At 34.1% G+C, this 17,663-nt stretch overlaps 1 protein-coding gene, 1 long non-coding RNA gene and 1 pseudogene across 2 annotated transcripts; 2 read left to right on the top strand and 1 right to left on the bottom strand.

Moving 5' to 3' along the window:
- Positions 1–495: 495 nt before the first annotated feature.
- Positions 496–9,662, top strand: LOC114388302. Its single transcript, XM_028348720.1, has 3 exons — positions 496–1,357; positions 1,519–1,595; positions 5,284–9,662. The coding sequence occupies exons 1-3, from the start codon at positions 1,074–1,076 to the stop codon at positions 5,721–5,723; spliced, it is 801 nt and encodes a 266-aa protein (XP_028204521.1). The 5' UTR covers positions 496–1,073; the 3' UTR covers positions 5,724–9,662.
- A 2,870-nt stretch (positions 9,663–12,532) lies between these two features.
- On the top strand, positions 12,533–13,993 carry LOC114386216 (annotated as a pseudogene).
- A 48-nt stretch (positions 13,994–14,041) lies between these two features.
- Positions 14,042–15,997, bottom strand: LOC114388303. Its single transcript, XR_003661477.1, has 2 exons — positions 15,000–15,997; positions 14,042–14,880 (listed from the first exon to the last, which is right to left on the bottom strand). It is a non-coding gene; the product is annotated as an uncharacterized LOC114388303 (long non-coding RNA).
- Positions 15,998–17,663: the final 1,666 nt, after the last annotated feature.

The raw sequence follows: 17,663 nt of genomic DNA, 5'->3' as shown, positions 1-17,663 counted from the left end.
TATTTTATAAAAACATTAAATATTTTTTTATGAAAATATTATGAATTATTTTCTTATCCCTACTTAATAAATTTTCTGGATCCATGCACTAACTAACATTCACCCCTGCATAACGACTTTAACCAGGGTATAAAAAAATATTAGATTACACTGAATTTATATCACATGGAAATTGTGGCCTTTTACTTTCCCCCATTTTCGAATCTGCGTAACGATTCTGTTAATCTCATTCTTATCCACTCTGTTTCTACAACACATTATAAAAATAACCCAAATGCAACCACTTGGGTACGATTGCCAATCCGATATTCATGTTATTTTTTTTGGAATCTTTTCACTACTAGAAAAGATGCATTCTACAACCAGGTTTTACGATAGTTCTAACAAAACGGATGTTGTAAGTAAAACAGTGATATTTTTATAAATAACTACAAAATTTTAAAGACGATCTTATTAAAAACATCTTTGAAAGCACATTATGAGATCGGTTATCGAAGAACCGATGTAGGATGTGAGACTACAGTATCTTTAGGAATGCGAATAGGCTCTCTTTCACTCCTTTTTTTTAATCTCTCTCCATCAGTTTCAGAAAACCCTAAATTCCTCCCGCAACCCTAAATTCCTTGCTCTATGTCTCTCTTCACGCCTCCATCGTTGTGGAGACCCCCACAGAGGTGTCAGTGAAGGTCAATAAGTACACTCGTTCTAGTGCACCAACACTTTCACCCTCACTCCTCATTTTCGAGCGAGGATTTGTAGAAGTTGCAACTGATATCGGGTGTGAAAGATTTTCGAGCGAGCAACAAGGGCTTATTATTAAGTGGAAAAAAAGAGGTTCAATTAGCCTCATCGCGCGCTGTTGGAAGCCATTTGGGCACGGTGACGACGCCGATAATGCTACCATTGTCGGAAGAGAATGCAAGGACGACCTCCTCTGGTACTACGACATCGAAAAGTTCGCCGCCAACTATTTCTCCATGGTCGTCGTCTAGGCAAATTAGGTCCTCGAGGACCAGAGCCAGATCGAGTCCGACGGCTTCGGCAACTTTGTCGACGTGTACGACGGCCAGGGGATGGTGGACCCGAAGCAGGTTCCGTTGGACCACGTTCTCTTCCAACCCAACAAGGGGATGGTGGACCCCTCCAGTAACCTCCACTATGATAACATGCTTTTCACGCAGATCGATGCGGTGTATTCCGCGTTGGACTCCTTGGCCTACAGGAAGTTGCCAGTTCACATTTCAGAAACCAGTTCGCCTTCCAAAGGGGATCTGGACGAAACCAGTGTGAACCTCGAGAACGCCAAGAACTATAACGGGAATCTTATTAAGATCTCTCTCTCTCTCCCCCCTTTCAGGTACTCACAAAATACAATATCATTTCAATCTTAATTTGGAACCTGAATTAGTGGAATGCACAATTTCAATTTGCTAATTTCACGATTGACTAATTTTTCAATTGTTTCTATATATTTTGACATTAAATTGAGATGACCAATCTGAACCTGGAAACTTTTAGGCATTACTTGGTTGTTCCTGTGGTGCACATTCCTACTGTTAAATATCTTCAGAGGAAAACTGACGACTATTATTTGGGTAAAGAAACTGATAGTTGTTGTCACTTCGGAATATAAGATTTATGTATGCATATGTTCAAATTTCTATTGTTCCAATCTATTTCATGATTGCCTATTTTATACAGTGAGTCACATGTTAAAGGTGGGGAAGATGTTATTAAATAGAGATGCACCTCAGTCCCAGCAGTACATGTATTTTAGTTGCTTACAACTTACAAGGACAATGCTTATTATTTTTGTTTGTCGAGTTTCTTGTGAAATTAGATTATTGACACATGATGTTGGTTTCAATTGCATTTGCTGCCCCTAATTAATAATTATTATATTTTACCTATTACCTGTGCCAACACTTTTGCTTTAGTCTGATACAAGTAACACAAAAAATATGTTTTAGATACTGTTATTAGTTTTCTTTAATCAAGCTTGAAACACTTGTCAAGCCATATTTCTAAAGATACTCATTTTCTCAAGAGACTACAAAAAAATAGAATAAAGGAACTAAAGAATATCAGTAAATACGTAACAGTTTTTACTTTTTTTTTTTTTTACGTTTTTTAGTATTTTTTATATTAAATATAAAGATAAGACTGCATTAATTAATTGTTACGCAAACAGGCTAAGCATGGATTGAATATATGAGCTTATAGTGCCTTGTACTAGTGATAAGGGCGGTAAAAAAATGGTTTTCATCTTGATTTGTGGGTTTGATTTGTATTTGAGATTTGTTTTGAATTTTGATTTGTATTCCATTCATTGCAGTTGGGCAGAGTCATGTTTGTTTCATGCATATTTGGAATAATAGGTATTTGCATTTAGCTTGAATATGATGGTATGTACGAAGTCTCCACTCCATTTCTTGCTACTTGATTTGAGATTGGATAATTAGACTACGGGTGGTATTAGGTTTGGGGTTAATGTGTAAATTATTTTTTGTTTTTGTATGTGATTTTTTTGTTATTGATCTTTATTTCAGCATACTTGTTTGACGTTTTTTTTGAAATTGTAATAGGTTTGAATATTATTTTTCCAAATGTCACTGTTTTTCAATTATGGGTGCATGTGTCATGAGTTTTTTTTCTTTCTTTTAAGTGAGAAGTATGACTTCAACTTATGTATGTAATTTTGCAAATATTTTTTGTTTATACATTTAGAAGTCAAGTTTTCTATACTTAACTTCTTAACATGAAAAATAAAATAATTCAAAATTACACATAGAAGTTAAGGTGATCAAACTTGACTTCTCACCTAAAAAAACTTGTGGGATATGCAAAAGAAAAACTCTTAAAAATTAATATTTCTTGAATAGTGTATTATTAAGTCTTAAGTTTTGCAATAAAGAAATGCAAAAGAAAAACTCTTTAAAATGTTTTTTAAAATTTTCCTTAATTTTTTCTTCGTTAAAAAAAACTTCCTTATAAAATTGGGGTGATTCTGGTGTACTTTCATGATGTTGACCTTGGAGGAAATTTTCTTGTAAAAGCACTATAAGCCCAAGTTAATTTTTGCAGAAAATGAGTGAAGAATTGAAAGTGTTTATCCAAGACGCATTTGATTAACTACGAGGACATGTGCAAATGGTGCTAGACGTGGCCATAGACCCATAGTGATGGAATTGTCTTAGGGTACATACAGATGGACCTGGAGTTGCAGTGAGATCCAAACCAAATAATGATATTTTGACTTACATTTTCATCAAATTGAATATATTTTATTTTATCCCTGACCTTGCTCAAACCTATAATTATTTCCTGACAACACAAATAAACAAAGATATTCCAAGATTCATATTCACTTCCATATTTTCCTCTCACCTTTGTTTTCGATGTGTGCACAACTTGTGTTTGCAGTAACAAAGCTTTTTGAAGTAATGGTTAGTGGGTATGTACCAAAGTCTTTTGGGGCCTGCGCTTATTCATGTCATTTAGGCCAGTAGCTTTTGGACACTCCATATGGAATTGAGCACCCATATTCATGATAATATGAGAGTCTAACCTTTGCTGAATTTTTTATTTACTAACAATCGTTTCTCTTCTAACATTTTGGGGGCTGCTACATGCATTCATATAATTCCAATCCATTCATTTTGAATCCTTTATGATAATAAGCCATAGACATATCAATAATTTAATTTTTCATTATTTTTTCTTGTGTAAAGTGTTATTGATTTGAATAAAAAATACTTATGCTATTCATCTTGAGATAGGTCAGTCATCACCCCATGATTGTTGCATGCCATTGTGAGGGAAGTGGCTAGAAATGTTGGGGTGACAACAATTTAAAAAGTAAATTTATGTTAGTAGTCTTTTTGTGAGATAGATACCAATGTGTTTTTACATAGGATTAGAAAACTAGGATCCTTGAAAAAAAAACCGCTTTTAATATTCATTTTTTTTAACTTTTAGTTTCTTTTTTCTAATAATAATGTGAATATTTGTTTTTCCTGATCACCCATTTCTTTCTATTTTAGAATGAAATTGAAGACGTCTGGTTGCCTAATTAATGTATATAATTTGTTTATCCAAATAAAAATGATAATGAAAAAGTTCAAAAAAAATATTTGTTTCAGCTACTTCTAAAGTGGCAAGTAGCGTGCCTATGCCTGACAATACTAAAAAGGGTTTATGCAACTATCCAATTTAGGTACCTTGGGGAGTAAAACAAAAAATAAGGGTAATGTATCATAAGATATGTCTTTGTTTCTGAAGCCTGCTTGGAATATTTTGTTATCCTGTTTCTCTGTTTGAATCTTCTGTCCTTTGTTTTTGTGGATCACAATTGTTGGTGATCTTATTATCCTTGTTTATGCAGTTTGAAGATTTGTTGCAATTCTTGTGTTATTATTCCCCTATTTTCTTTTCTTGTCCTGCTTTTAGCATTGTTTGTTCACTTGTTATAGCTATTGTTGTTCAATACTTGTAGAGTTGTAGTTTAGTTGATGAACTACTATATTTTTTAATGCTCATTGTATTTTGCTATTGTTGTGAAGTATTAAGATTCCCACCGTGTTTATTGCAGGCATTTGAAGAACGTAGCTTTCAATTCTGTAAAAAAAAAAAAATAAGTGTAGCTCGAATTAAAAAATAAAAAGGCATTCTACATCGGTTCTGAGACGACTGCTGTAGAATGCTAACCATTCTAAGATGGTCACGTGTCAAAGACCGTCTTAGAATGCAATGCATTCTACATCGGTTCTGAGATGACCGATGTAGAATGTTCAGCATTCTAAGACGGTCGTTCCTGACCATCGTAGAAAAAGCTTCCCCTTTTTACGATGTTTGTTATGACGACGATTGAAAACTGATGTAGAATGACTCAAATAACTAATGTAGAAAGCCTTATTTGTAGTAGTGTTTGGGTTTTACAAGAAACAATTTGTTTTTTTTTTACTTGGTTAAAAAATTAATGCGCACTTTATTTCCTTTAACTATATATATTGATGTGTGGATAGTTGATGTTAGCTACCAAAATCACGTAAGAGTTGTATAGTCAAATTTATCAACCCAGAAACTGTGTAACTCTCTTAACCTCTCAAGTTTATATTTTCAGACATGCCCTTCATACTTGTTACTTCAATACTTTACATTGTATATTTTAGTCTCCCAATAAAATGTTGCACTTGCATGCTTGATTTATGATGCTATACATATAATAGAGATTTGTTTTATTCCAACTTAAATTGCTTAACATTGTCACAAATTGTGTACTAGGTTCTTTGTACGTAGTCATGGATTCAAATGCTGCAACCATGGATGGTACAATAAAACAACTCAAGTATGGAGCAATAAACATAATAAGCCAAATACATGACAGCATTCTTGGTCACATCTTGTCTTTCCTTCCAACTATGGAGGCAGTCCAAACTAGTGTGTTATCAACGAGGTGGATCAATGTTTGGACATCCATCACCAATCTAAAATTGAATGATCGTGTACTAAAGAAGATGCAAAAGAAACAATATGAGCATTTGGTGAACACAATGCTTCTTCACCTTGCCAATTTAAGCATCCAAAGTTTCTCTCTTTGTTTAACATGTTTTCATTATGAGTCATCCCAAGTCAGTGCATGGATCTCCTCTATATTGGAAATGGGAGTCCAAAGGCTTGAAATTCAGTATGAAAGTAATTTTTCCTTCACATTCCCTCTTTAGTTGCAACTTTCTAGTACAGTTGGTGCTTCAAATGAGATGCAATCTTAGTGTTCCAATCTTTGCATGTCTCATAAACCTTCAAAATTGTTATGAATAAAGAAGATGAATTTGTTGTGAAAACAAAAAAAAAATGGACAAAATGGAGATGTGTTATTTTATTATCAGAAAATCAGAGCTGATATACATATGATAACATGCATTCTGTTATTAACAAAATAACAGAAAAAATAACTATCTAAGACTGTCAACTAGTCCCCCTAACTAACCAACTAATATTAGACCACATACAACAATCTTCACCTTGGTCTAATGCTTAGTTAGAATCAGTAATATTCATATTCAACAACCATAAACAATAGTTGAACTTCTCATAGGGTAAAGTCTTTGTGAGCATGCCTGCAACATTCTCATTTGTAGATATCTTGTCAATATCAACTGCTTCACTCTTGATCATATCTCGGATGAAGTAATACTTGACATCCACATGCTTTATTCTGTCATGATACACTTGGTTTTTGCTTAAACTCACTGCACTTTGATTGTTACAGTGAATTATAGTGGTTTTCAGCTCTTTCATTTGGAGTAGTTCTGAAACTAAGCCTCTTAACCACATTACTTCCTTTACAACTTCACTAGCTGCTATGTCTTCAGCTTCAGTAGTGGATAAGGCCACTACTGACTGCAAATTAGCCCTCCAACTAAGTTTCCAAACACCTTGAAAGCATAGCCAATAGTGGACTTCCTTGTATCAATGCTCCCAGCAAAATCAAAATCCACAAACCTTTCAGTAATAGGAACTTCACCTCGATTAGCGTACTTCAGTCCAACATCAATGGTCCCAAATATGTACCTCAAAACCCATTTAGCAGCCTCCTAATGCCTCTTGCCTAGATTTGCCATAAATCTACTTACCACACTCATAGAGTATGATAGATCTGGCCTACAACACACCATGGAGTACATGATACTTCCAACAGTACTAGCATATGTCATTTTTTGCAATTAGGTTATATCTTCACCAGACTTTGGTTCTTGTTCCTTAGATAGCTTAAAGTGTTGTGCTAGGGGAGTGGTAACTGACTTTGCTCCCTTTAAATTGAATCTTTCCAATACCTTTTTAAGATAATCCACCTAAGATAGGTACAACACTTTTTCCTTCCTGTTTGTGGTTATTTCTATATCAACGATCTTCTTAGCATGTCCAAGATCTTTCATCTCAAACTCTAGATCCAACAATTTCTTAACTCTAGCGATTTCAGTCATGCTTTGGCTAGCCAATAACATATCATCAACATAGAGCAACAATTAAATTGGTTTCTTATTCTTATGACATTTTCAGTACACACAATAGTCATAAGCACTCCTAGAGAATCCAATTTTAATCATATAACCATAAAAGTGCCTATACCACATCCTAGGAGACTGCTTAAGACCATATAAGGACCGATTGAGCAAACATTCCTTTAATTCATCACCCTTTTTGACAAAACCAATGGGCAGCTTCATATAAATGGTCTCACCCAACTTCCCATGCAAAAAGGTTGTTTTGAAATTCATCTGCTTAAGTTCCAAATCAAAATGAGCTACCATAGCAAGAAGAACTCTTATTGAACTATGCTTTACCAAAGGTGAGAAGATTTCTACAAAATCTGCTCCTTCCTTTTGAGTAAACTCATTGGCTACTAGCCTAGCTTTGAACCTTGCATTTTTAACTCCTTCAACACCTTCTTTCTTCTTGAATAGCCATCTGCATCCAATAATTGACTATCCTTTAGGACAATCCACAAGTGTCCAGGTTTGATTCTTTTCTAGAAAAGCCATTTCTTCTTCCATAGCTTCAATCCATTTTGAATTTTCCATACTACTTATGGCCTCGTCATAGGACAGAGGTTCTTCCTACTCTTCAATCTCCTTTCCAACTATTAAAGCATAGGAGATCAGATATGCATGGCCATATCTTTTAGGAGGTTTGAATGTCCTTCCTTCCTGTCTCTATCCAAACAATAATCCTAAGTTATTTCTTCATTTGCTTGTCCAGATGCAAGAATAAACTTGTATCTTGCCACAACTGATTCCTCATGAGTCTGAGTAGTCACACTCTCTTCAGACTTCACCTGAACCTGTGAACTCTGACTTCCAACAGACTTGAATGACATAATTAAATTTGACATTTGTAGTTCATTAAACACTATATCTATGCTAATGGTGCACTTATTGTGTTTAGGTTTTAAACACCATAGCTTGTATCCCTTCACTCCTTGCGGATAGCCTATGAAGATACACTTCAAGGCCCTTGGTTCCAACTTATCCTACTTTAGATGAGCATTAGCTATACAACCAAATGTCTTCAGTTCATTATAATCAGCTTTCATGCCACTCCAAACTTCTTGTGGGGTTTTAAAGCCTATGGGAGTTGACGGACTTCTATTTATGCAGTAGACAACAATGCTTACAACCTCTGCTCAGAAGGACTTTGGCAGACCAACATGATTCAACATACACCTAACTATTTCAAGTATGGTTTTGTTGAACCTCTCCACCAAGCCATTTTGTTGTGGTGTCCCTCTCACAGTTAAGTGCCTAGCAATACCATTCTATTTGCATAAGGTTTTGAACCTTTAATCATAGAATTCAAGTCCATTATATGTCCTTAGTTTCTTCACCTTTCTTCTTGTTTGAGTTTCAACTAAAATTTTCCATTCTTCAAACACCTTGACAGCTTCATTCTTGTGTTTTAGAAAGTAAACCCAAACCTTTTTGGAGAAGTCATCTACTAAGGATGGAAAATACCTTGCTCCTCCATGTGACTCAGTTCTTAATGGTCCCCAAAGATTTGCATGCATATAATCAAGAGCTGCATTTCTGAAATGAGTGCTTGTGGGAAATTTTTGCCTCTTTGCCTTGCTTAGCACACAATGCTCACAAAGCTTCAGTGGCTCAAATCTGCCTTGCCCAAAACCATCTTGTTTTGCTAACTCATCCAGCCATTCTGACTGATATGTGTCAATCTGTAGTGCCATAACTTTGTGTTATCATCAGTTACAACATTTGCAGAATAAAAAACAATTGTCTGTCCAACCAAGGAATACAATCCATTATACCTTACTCCTCTTATGATCAAATTCTTCCCCTTATAGATTTCAACGCTACCATGATCACACTTGTAGCGACAACCTTCCTTGTCCAATGTGCCTAAGGAGATCAGATTTCTATTCAATTCTAGAACATGTCTCACTTCTTCCAGCACTCTCTCTATTACATTGTGCATCCTAACGAGAACCATGGTTTTCTTCCTTCTTTCCCTTAGGATCTCAACTCAGCTTCGATACCACTTGTTGTGAATGAAGAAGATGAATTTGTTGTGAAAACAAAAAATTGGGAACAAAATGGAGCTGTGTTATTTTATTATTAGAAAAAGAGAACTTATATACATGTGATAGCATGCCTTTTGTTATTAACAGAATAATAGAAAAAAATAACTACCTAAGGCTGCCAACTAACCCCCCACTAACCAACTAATATTAGACCATATACAACAAAAACCTAAGCCTTTCCGAGATCAAGTTAATGAGTGATCATGAATCATCCACTTATTCAAAAGATCTAGTTCTTAGCTTCCCACTTCTCAAAGTGTTTGAAGCTAAAGGATGTGAGTGGTCAACTAAGCAGAATCTTTGCATACAAGCACCTCTACTTGAAAGGTTTTCCATAGCAATCTAGAATTCCCTATCAAATGAATCATGCAAATCTTCCATCAAGATTTTCTCCTCCCATCTAATAGATTTCTCTTATGAGGGTGATCTTGAACAGGAAATCATTCTATTAAATCCATCATCAATTCGCAGTGCTTCTGTAACATCCCATTTTTTTCATAAATAAATTTAAAAAGTTTTTTAGTAAAAATAATAAAATTAAATAAATAGAGTAAATAATAGGTCGTAAATGCCCCTAGCTATAAATAACAACATGTTAGGTTTTTCAGACTGACTCCTCAGCCTCATCTGCCTCTCATTTTCGTTTTTCCCCTTCTCATCTCAAAACCCTTTCTTTTTCCCGCAGCCCACAAAACCTGACTCAGAAAAACGATCATCTTGGACTCATTCACCGTTGGATCGTCGTGAAATTTGAGTACCACGTTCGAAACCCAATTTCGAGCATTCTAACCGTTGGGAATCGCAAAATCATGTCTGAGCTTAGAGGAAAATCCTTCGCATTGTAGCCTTTTATTTTCTCGTAGAAAGCCAAAACTGTCTCGGTAAAACTACGATCCCGGTTTCGTTAACCGTTGGATTTTCATGAAATTTGGATATGTTGTTAGAAATTCAACTTTTCACACTCTCACCATTGGGATTTGCAAGATAAAATTCGTGGTGGGAGAAAAAGGAATCACATGAACACAGTACAAGTGGAGGCTTCAATCTCTTCTCCGTCTCTCTGACGTTCGAGAATTCTATCGGAGTAGTCGGAGGAAAAACTTGAGGAATTTCAGGGAACCGCTAGAGATGCCGCTATCGTTGTCGAAAGACATGTGAGTCCGCTCAGAGGTAAGGGATGAGTTATTCACAATTGGGGATTAGTGAGAACATGTGTAGGGATCCTTAGAGATATCAATTGGAATGAGTTTTGGGGTGTTTTTGTAATTTTCATTTTACCCTTATAATTATTACAGTGAATTATATATGTTTGACAAACCAATTGTTGTGAAATTGATATGCTATTGTGTTGAGCGTGAACCCTATAAATCGAACATTTTTCTAATTAATATGAATTGATGAAATAAAGTAAGGAAAAATTTAGAGAGAGATATTGATTTTCTATTTTCTCTTTTTCTTGATTTTTTTAGGTTTTTATATATAATTTAAAAAATTAATATCATAATTGAAATTGACCAAAGTGTTCATATAATTATTTAGAATTTGTGCATTGAAAGCTTACTTTGATATTTGTGATTCAATATGATGTATGCTAGCTTATATATATAGAGGTAGTTATTTATATTAATAATTTATGTAAATAATATTGTAGAGTGTTATAGTATGATTCCAAAAATTATTAAGTGTTGGAGTTTGAGAATGTTATGGTTAAATTTGATGAACATGTGTGTGTTGTACCTTATGAATATCATTAGGAATGTTATGAGATGGTTGATGTGATGTTATGAGATGTTAAAGTGTGGACATGATATTCGATTGTGAATAAGTGGATGTATTTAACACTTGATGTTACATTAATTATATTGTGAGCTATGAATTATACAATAACCCGACCGGTGTTTATGTGCAGTGTTAAAGAGAAAGTGTAGGTTTCTAATTAGAAACCAGTGTTAAATTGTAGCGCAATTGTGTTAAACATGTTTGAAACATGAGTGTGAGGTCGTGATATTGTATAATTCATGAGCAGTGTTTATAAATGAAATATGTGATGAATTATGGAATAATATGCTGCCTTGAGATTATAATATTGTTATTGAGATTGAGTAAAAGTGTAAAGTAAAACATGTGTTGAATTATGAGATACGTGAAAACATGTGATGGTGGATGGTGACATTATGAGATGTGAAATTGCGAATGAGTTTTGGTTGTAAATAAGTGTGTGATTAACTCTTGATGTGACATTATTTGTGTTGTAAGCTGTGAATTGTACAATAACCCGACCAGTGTTATCTTGAGAAAAGTGTAAATGCGCAGTGTTAAAGAGAAAGTGTAGATTTCCTATTTAGGAACCAGTGTTAAAGAGAAAGTGTAGGTTTCCTATTTAGGAACCAGTGTTAAATTGTAGTGCAATACGTTGTACGTGTTTAAAACACGAGTGTGAGATTGTGGGTATTGTATAATTCACGAGCAGTGTCTGTGTGTTAAAATAATTTTAGGGGTGGACCTGAATCAGGAGGGAGAGACCCTGACGGACTCTTCAGAGTGTAGGCCTTGGGGGTCACTGGGTTTGAGTGCTCCTTTAAGCCTATGCTGATCCCATATGGTTGGAGCATTCTCACAAAACATCGTGACCCTGACTGGTCTCCCTATGATCTTACTTAGTGAGAGTGACCTGTCAAACCCATTGTGTGGTGTGTCTTGTTATGTACTCCTAAGCGTCCCAGGGTGGTTTTTCACTGACATGGTACCACATTGCATATAGGCTTGAGTCTTAACATAACTGTCTCATGCGCTTGCTAATTGTTGATTATGAAATTGAGATGTTATTATGTCTTGATCATAGCGGGTGATTCTTGTGTAATGTGATTGATGATTGAAAAGTGTGATTGATGGATGAAAAGTGAACTTTAGATGACAAAGTGGTGGAATTACGTGAATTACGTGTAAGTAAGTTTTATTTGGTTTATATGATATGTATATCTAGTTGTCTTATTTCTTTATTAGTTAGAAATGTGATAACTCACTCCCGATTTTTTGTGTGTGTTTGGATCCTGTGATGATCTTGAACTCTGTGTTCGGGGGAGCAGATAACTAGGTGAACTGCTTTAAGGGATATTGTGCTGAAGGACGTTGAGACACAACGCTCTGATAGGATGTGACATTGGGGTATAGGGTTTTATATTAATTGTATGAAGTCTCAGACGACCTTGTTTGAGCCGATGACTTTATTATTTATTTGGACAAGTTTGAATATGATGTAGAAGAAAGTGATTGTGAATCTTTTATCCCTTTGAAAGACTTGTATTTAAAAATGTTTAAAAAAAGATACTTTTAATTAATATTTAAATTTTTATTCCTTTGTTAGTATATATGTGAGGGGTAGAGGGTGTCACAGCTTCTCTAGTTATTGTCATTGATGAAGAAAGAAAGGATAGAATGGGAAAAGTTGGATTTCAAGTACATAAGCTTCTCACCCAAATCCGTGATGTGGAACAGTTGAAATTACTGTGGTACAATGTATGCTTAATTTGTTTTCCTGTGGTTGCTTTTATGAAAAGAGATGACTGTAATAGTTATTTTCCTGTGGTTGCTTTTATGATAAGAATTCAATATACGTGTTTGTTTAGTTTCCTTTTTAAATTTTTTGATAGAATATAAACTAGTTGTCAACTGTCAAGTCCAGACAGTTCCTCAAATGTAAGGAAGGCAGTGGCTGCGGCAAGATCAACACTGGCATGTTTGACTCCTGTGCAAGTTTCTAAATTTTTTATACATTCTTATAATTTTTATAGTTAATTAAAATTATACAGTAAATATAAGTTTTTGCTTAGTGAAAATGTGTTGACATAATATGCAAACAAGTTAACCTCAATTACTAGACACCTGCATTCTTGGTCTGTATGGAAATTGTATTCATAAGGAACTGGGTTCGAATGCCAGTAACATCCAGAAAACCTCAATTACTAGACATTTTACCTGCCACGTACTATAGCCTAACTAGTTTTAATCTTTCAATAGAAAGAAAAAAAAAGGAAAAACAGAAAAGTTGATGATATTGAGAATTTGAACAAATTTTTCCTTGTCATTCAGGTTTTAGTGCATGCTGCTGATATTTTCACCCATCTACCAGTTTTCGGAAAGTTGACTTCTGCAATTGAATGAGGTTACTGGTGAAGCTCTGTTGAACCTACTCCACAATTCTTCTCTTTTTAATACTCTGGTTTTACAAAATGTAAGTTTTGAATTCTTGCTTTTGCTTAACTGAAATTCAATTCAAGTGTTTGTTTATGTGTCTGTTAGTCATATAATACAAATGATGGATAACTCGTTTTACACAAAATAAAATATGTTTCAGGGAGTATTTGACTTAAACAAAGATGTGTTGACATCTGCATCAGTGCCTCAATGCTTGTTGTCTAGCCTCAAAGTTTTTCAGTTTAAAGGATTTAATGTGCGTGAGCATGAGCTTCTTCTGGCGAAATTCGTGATGGCAAATGCAACAGCTTGGAGAGAATGACTATATGCACAGCTTTTTGGCTGCAGTATTCAAATATTGACTTGGAGAAAGTTAAGGAGCAGATACTCTCTTTTCCAAAGCATTCAAGCTTTGTCATGATAGAATTTTCTCATGGCTACGGTTCCTGAAGCCACAACTGTCATATATATCCTGAAGTGTATTTAAATAAGTTTGAAGAAAATAAAAAAGCTTTAACTTTTAGAAAGTATTCTTTTAGAAGCTTTTACTAAGCATGTATAGAAGAGTGGCTTATTGAAGGAGATATAAGATAGGTTGGATGGTTAAAAGAAGAAAAGGTTATCCTTCCTGCTAACATTTTAACAATTAACATTTGTCAATTGTTAAAATAATGTGTATGTAATTTGCCTCTTCTTCCTGCATCTTTCCAATATTGAACTCCTCTTCCTTATGATAGGAAGAAAAAAATGTGTAGGCATGTAAGAATTATTTTATTGAAGCAGCTAGCTCTATATAAAGAGCACAAAACATAACTAATACACCCCTTATTTGTAGGCATAACAGCATAATTTTAAATTTAAAAATAGAATCATAAACTCTTAATATCTCCTAATATTTGAAATATAACTTTAAAATTAAACTCCTAAAAACTAGGGAAGAGACTGCAGCTGCTATGAGCACATTTGCAACATCCTTGTCATCAGGTTTTAATGCATGCTAAAGATATTCACCCATACGCTTGCCTTTGGGAAATGAGGGTACCGGTGAAGCACGGTTGAACTCACTCCACAATTTCCTAAATTCTTAATACTCTTGTTTTGCTCAATTCAAGTTTAGATACTCTTGCTTTACTTCACTGAAATTCAAAGTTTAGATGCACTTCCCTTATGGAAGAGATGAGGTCTGACTTTGGAAAAAGAAACAATAGGGATCAAGGAAGCATTTTAAGTAGGACCAAGTTGCCAACTCAATTAACAATCTGCAAAATGATTTTAGTTCAACCTTCAATAAGGGCATGACTCATGATTTATCTTAATGCTTTTGTAAACACTTGGAAAAATAATACTCGGTTGATGGAATTGTTCTGTCTGTGACATCAATGATTCTTCTACTCATAAAACTACCGGCTAACTATATATACAAGATTCTATGTGATCCATCATCAGTTCTTAACTCTTTAGCTGATGTATTTGGCAAGACTTAATGGTATGAATCTGTGGAAAAGCTCTTCAGCTAGATGGCAGTGCTTGCACAATGGTACGTGCACCCGTTCTTGCAGGGCAAAGGCTTCTGTATCTCAAAGTATGAACTACACAATAGGCAATTAATTTTTTGATAATAAAAGTAGGAAACAGAATAACCAAAATTTGATGTACGTAATAAATGTTCAAATAGTAATGAAAGTAAGATATTTGAACTGATTAATACCCTTAAGTAGATGAGGTTTTTCCTCATTAATATTCTTACTCTTGCCAATGTTCCTTGGTGAATCTTCCTGCATTAAGAAAGTGGAGTCTTTTGCTGCTACGCAAGTGGAATTTTGGCGGCTTTACTTTACTGATCATCAATTTTGCTTCATCCTCTTCCCTACTCACCTATCACAAGCCACTAACATTAAATATTGAAATGGAACTAAGCACCATGTTTTGCTTGTTTGCTCCTTTTCTCTTCATTGTTCTGTTCAAGTAACTGCTTTAATCCTACCCTTACAAACCTTGGAGTAGCTGCTCGCACCTGATTCCAAGGTCGACCTTACATAGGAGAAACCTTTCAAATGTATTCTCTAAACCCAAACATTTGCTTTGTCACAAAAATAAAAAGGCCACATATCAAATTCTCACTTTCCATTTTATCTAGAACCTCTCGAATCCTTCAACTAGTTCATGTGATTGCCAAGTAAAATAATTACCAAACAATGGAAGTATAACTCATTTTTTTGCTGAATAGCATTGAATATGCAAAAGAGCATCACATGAACCACTAGCAACTGTACAAGGAATGAATAATGAAATTGCATGTGTATGTTTGCAAGTGAAAGCAATGATATAAACCTTTTTTATTTTTGTGACTAAGAAGATTGTTTTGGGTGTTGGGAACGCATTTGAAAGGATTCTCTAATGTAAAGACCAACCAATGGAATTGGGAGGGAGTGACTATTTCTAGTGTTTGGAAGAGAATGATGTCAGCAATGACTTAAAGAGAACTATGAATAGAAAAGAAGCATAAATGCAAAATATGGTGCTGAATTCCATGTCCAACATTAAGTGAATGGCCATGTAATAGGTGAATGGGAAAGAAGAAGAAGAAGAAGATTAAATGGGGAAAAAGCAAATTAGACACTTTAGATATTTATAGGCTCTAAGGTGTGCAATGAGAGTGAAATCATATGAAGAGATGTGAAATAGAGGGAAACAGAGAGAAGGGTCTCAATTACAGCTCAATTTCTCCACACGGAATCTCCAGCTCATAACACAATCATGTATAAATATGTGGTCTAATTTACTTTTATCTACAATTTGTGACTTTATTTCAGTGTAGTCAGTGTACTTGAGCCATAAGCGTGCTCACAAACAACTGTCTCACCCCAAAAGTCCAATACTTGAAGGTTCATTCAGTAATTAACCATTTGAGTTTGAAAGTAGTCAACATTGGCTCCTCCACATGATGTAACGCATAAGGTTAAATTCATAAATGCTTTTTATGGGCACTGAAGTTAGATTACATGTACAATACTTTGCAAAAAAAGATTAAATCATTCTAACATATTTAAAAGTTCATTTAATATTGTAATAAAAATATATGAGCAATAAAAGAAGTTATTGATAAATAATTAATAGTTTAGATATAAGAGTTCACAAATTACAATTTACAACTTGATTGTTTATGTTTAAGAATTTAATCAAAATGTTTTAATACTTGTATTATCATCTAATTATAAATTATTTTGTATGATAAAATTGTTCATTTTTATAATAATTATTTTAAAATTTATATTTAAAATTAATAATTTTTAATTAGTTAAAAAAATTATTTGTAAGAAAAAGGTGTTAAAAAACATACATCACGGAATAAAATGATCTATTTTGTATTTAAATTATATTATAAACAGATGACATATTAAAAAATATACCTGTTGATGAGCTCTTAAAACAAAATTTTCTTCAATAATGTGAAGACTCTACGTGTATCCACACCGAGACTGACCTATATTCGTCAACAACTTTGATATGTGGAAAAATCAGAATAGATAAGCGATTTTTTCAAAATCATTCAACGTGCAGCCGAATGCTCTATTTATAGCCCAAGACTCTACGTGTATCCATACCGAGATTGACCTATATTCGTCAACAACTTTGACATGTGGAAAGATCAGAATAGATAAGCGATTTTTTCAAAATCATTCAACGTGCAGCCCAAGGCTCTATTTATAGCACGCTATGTTTCTATTCTTTCATCTAATCTTTCATATTATTTATATTTTCAATGCTAGCAAAAATATAATAATATTCCATCTTTTGAAATTAATTAATCATTTGATCATATTAAATTCTCTAATTTAATTAATAATCAAATATTAAAATAATTTCTTTTAACAGAGATTATAACACTCATTTGTGTGTGACCCCGAGCCGGTAATATATTAATCAAATTAATATATTAATCAAGGTAGGCGTCTAACAACACTCCTTAACGTCTGGATAGCATGGAGTAGCATTTTACTTTCAAAAACCATTAGAAGTAGAAGAGTAGTGTAATAATTTCTTCCATCTTTACAGCTCTGGGTTAACTCTAGAGTATGGTATTACTGTCAAACCCTTTTGAGTTAACTTATAATGACTTAAGAAACTCATTTCTTCTTTCATTTAATTTTTCTGATCGGGATTTTATTCATAGAGCTTAAACTCATTACCAAGAGTTGATGGATTCCTTCTTGATTAATCATTAATTCTACAGGTATTTAATTATATCCAATATCCATTCAACAAGTGCTCTAAAGTATTAGGTATCCGGAATCGTGTGTCTGTCACAAGAGACAACAACCTTCAATCGGGTGCGCAAAATCGTGACTTCAATATTTATTTATTTTCCCTT

The sequence above is a fragment of the Glycine soja genome, chromosome 15, assembly GCF_004193775.1.
Source record: "Glycine soja cultivar W05 chromosome 15, ASM419377v2, whole genome shotgun sequence".
NCBI classification, from domain to species: domain Eukaryota; kingdom Viridiplantae; phylum Streptophyta; class Magnoliopsida; order Fabales; family Fabaceae; genus Glycine; species Glycine soja.
Note: the sequence above shows the minus strand (reverse complement) of the source record. Positions and strands in the feature narration are given on the sequence as shown.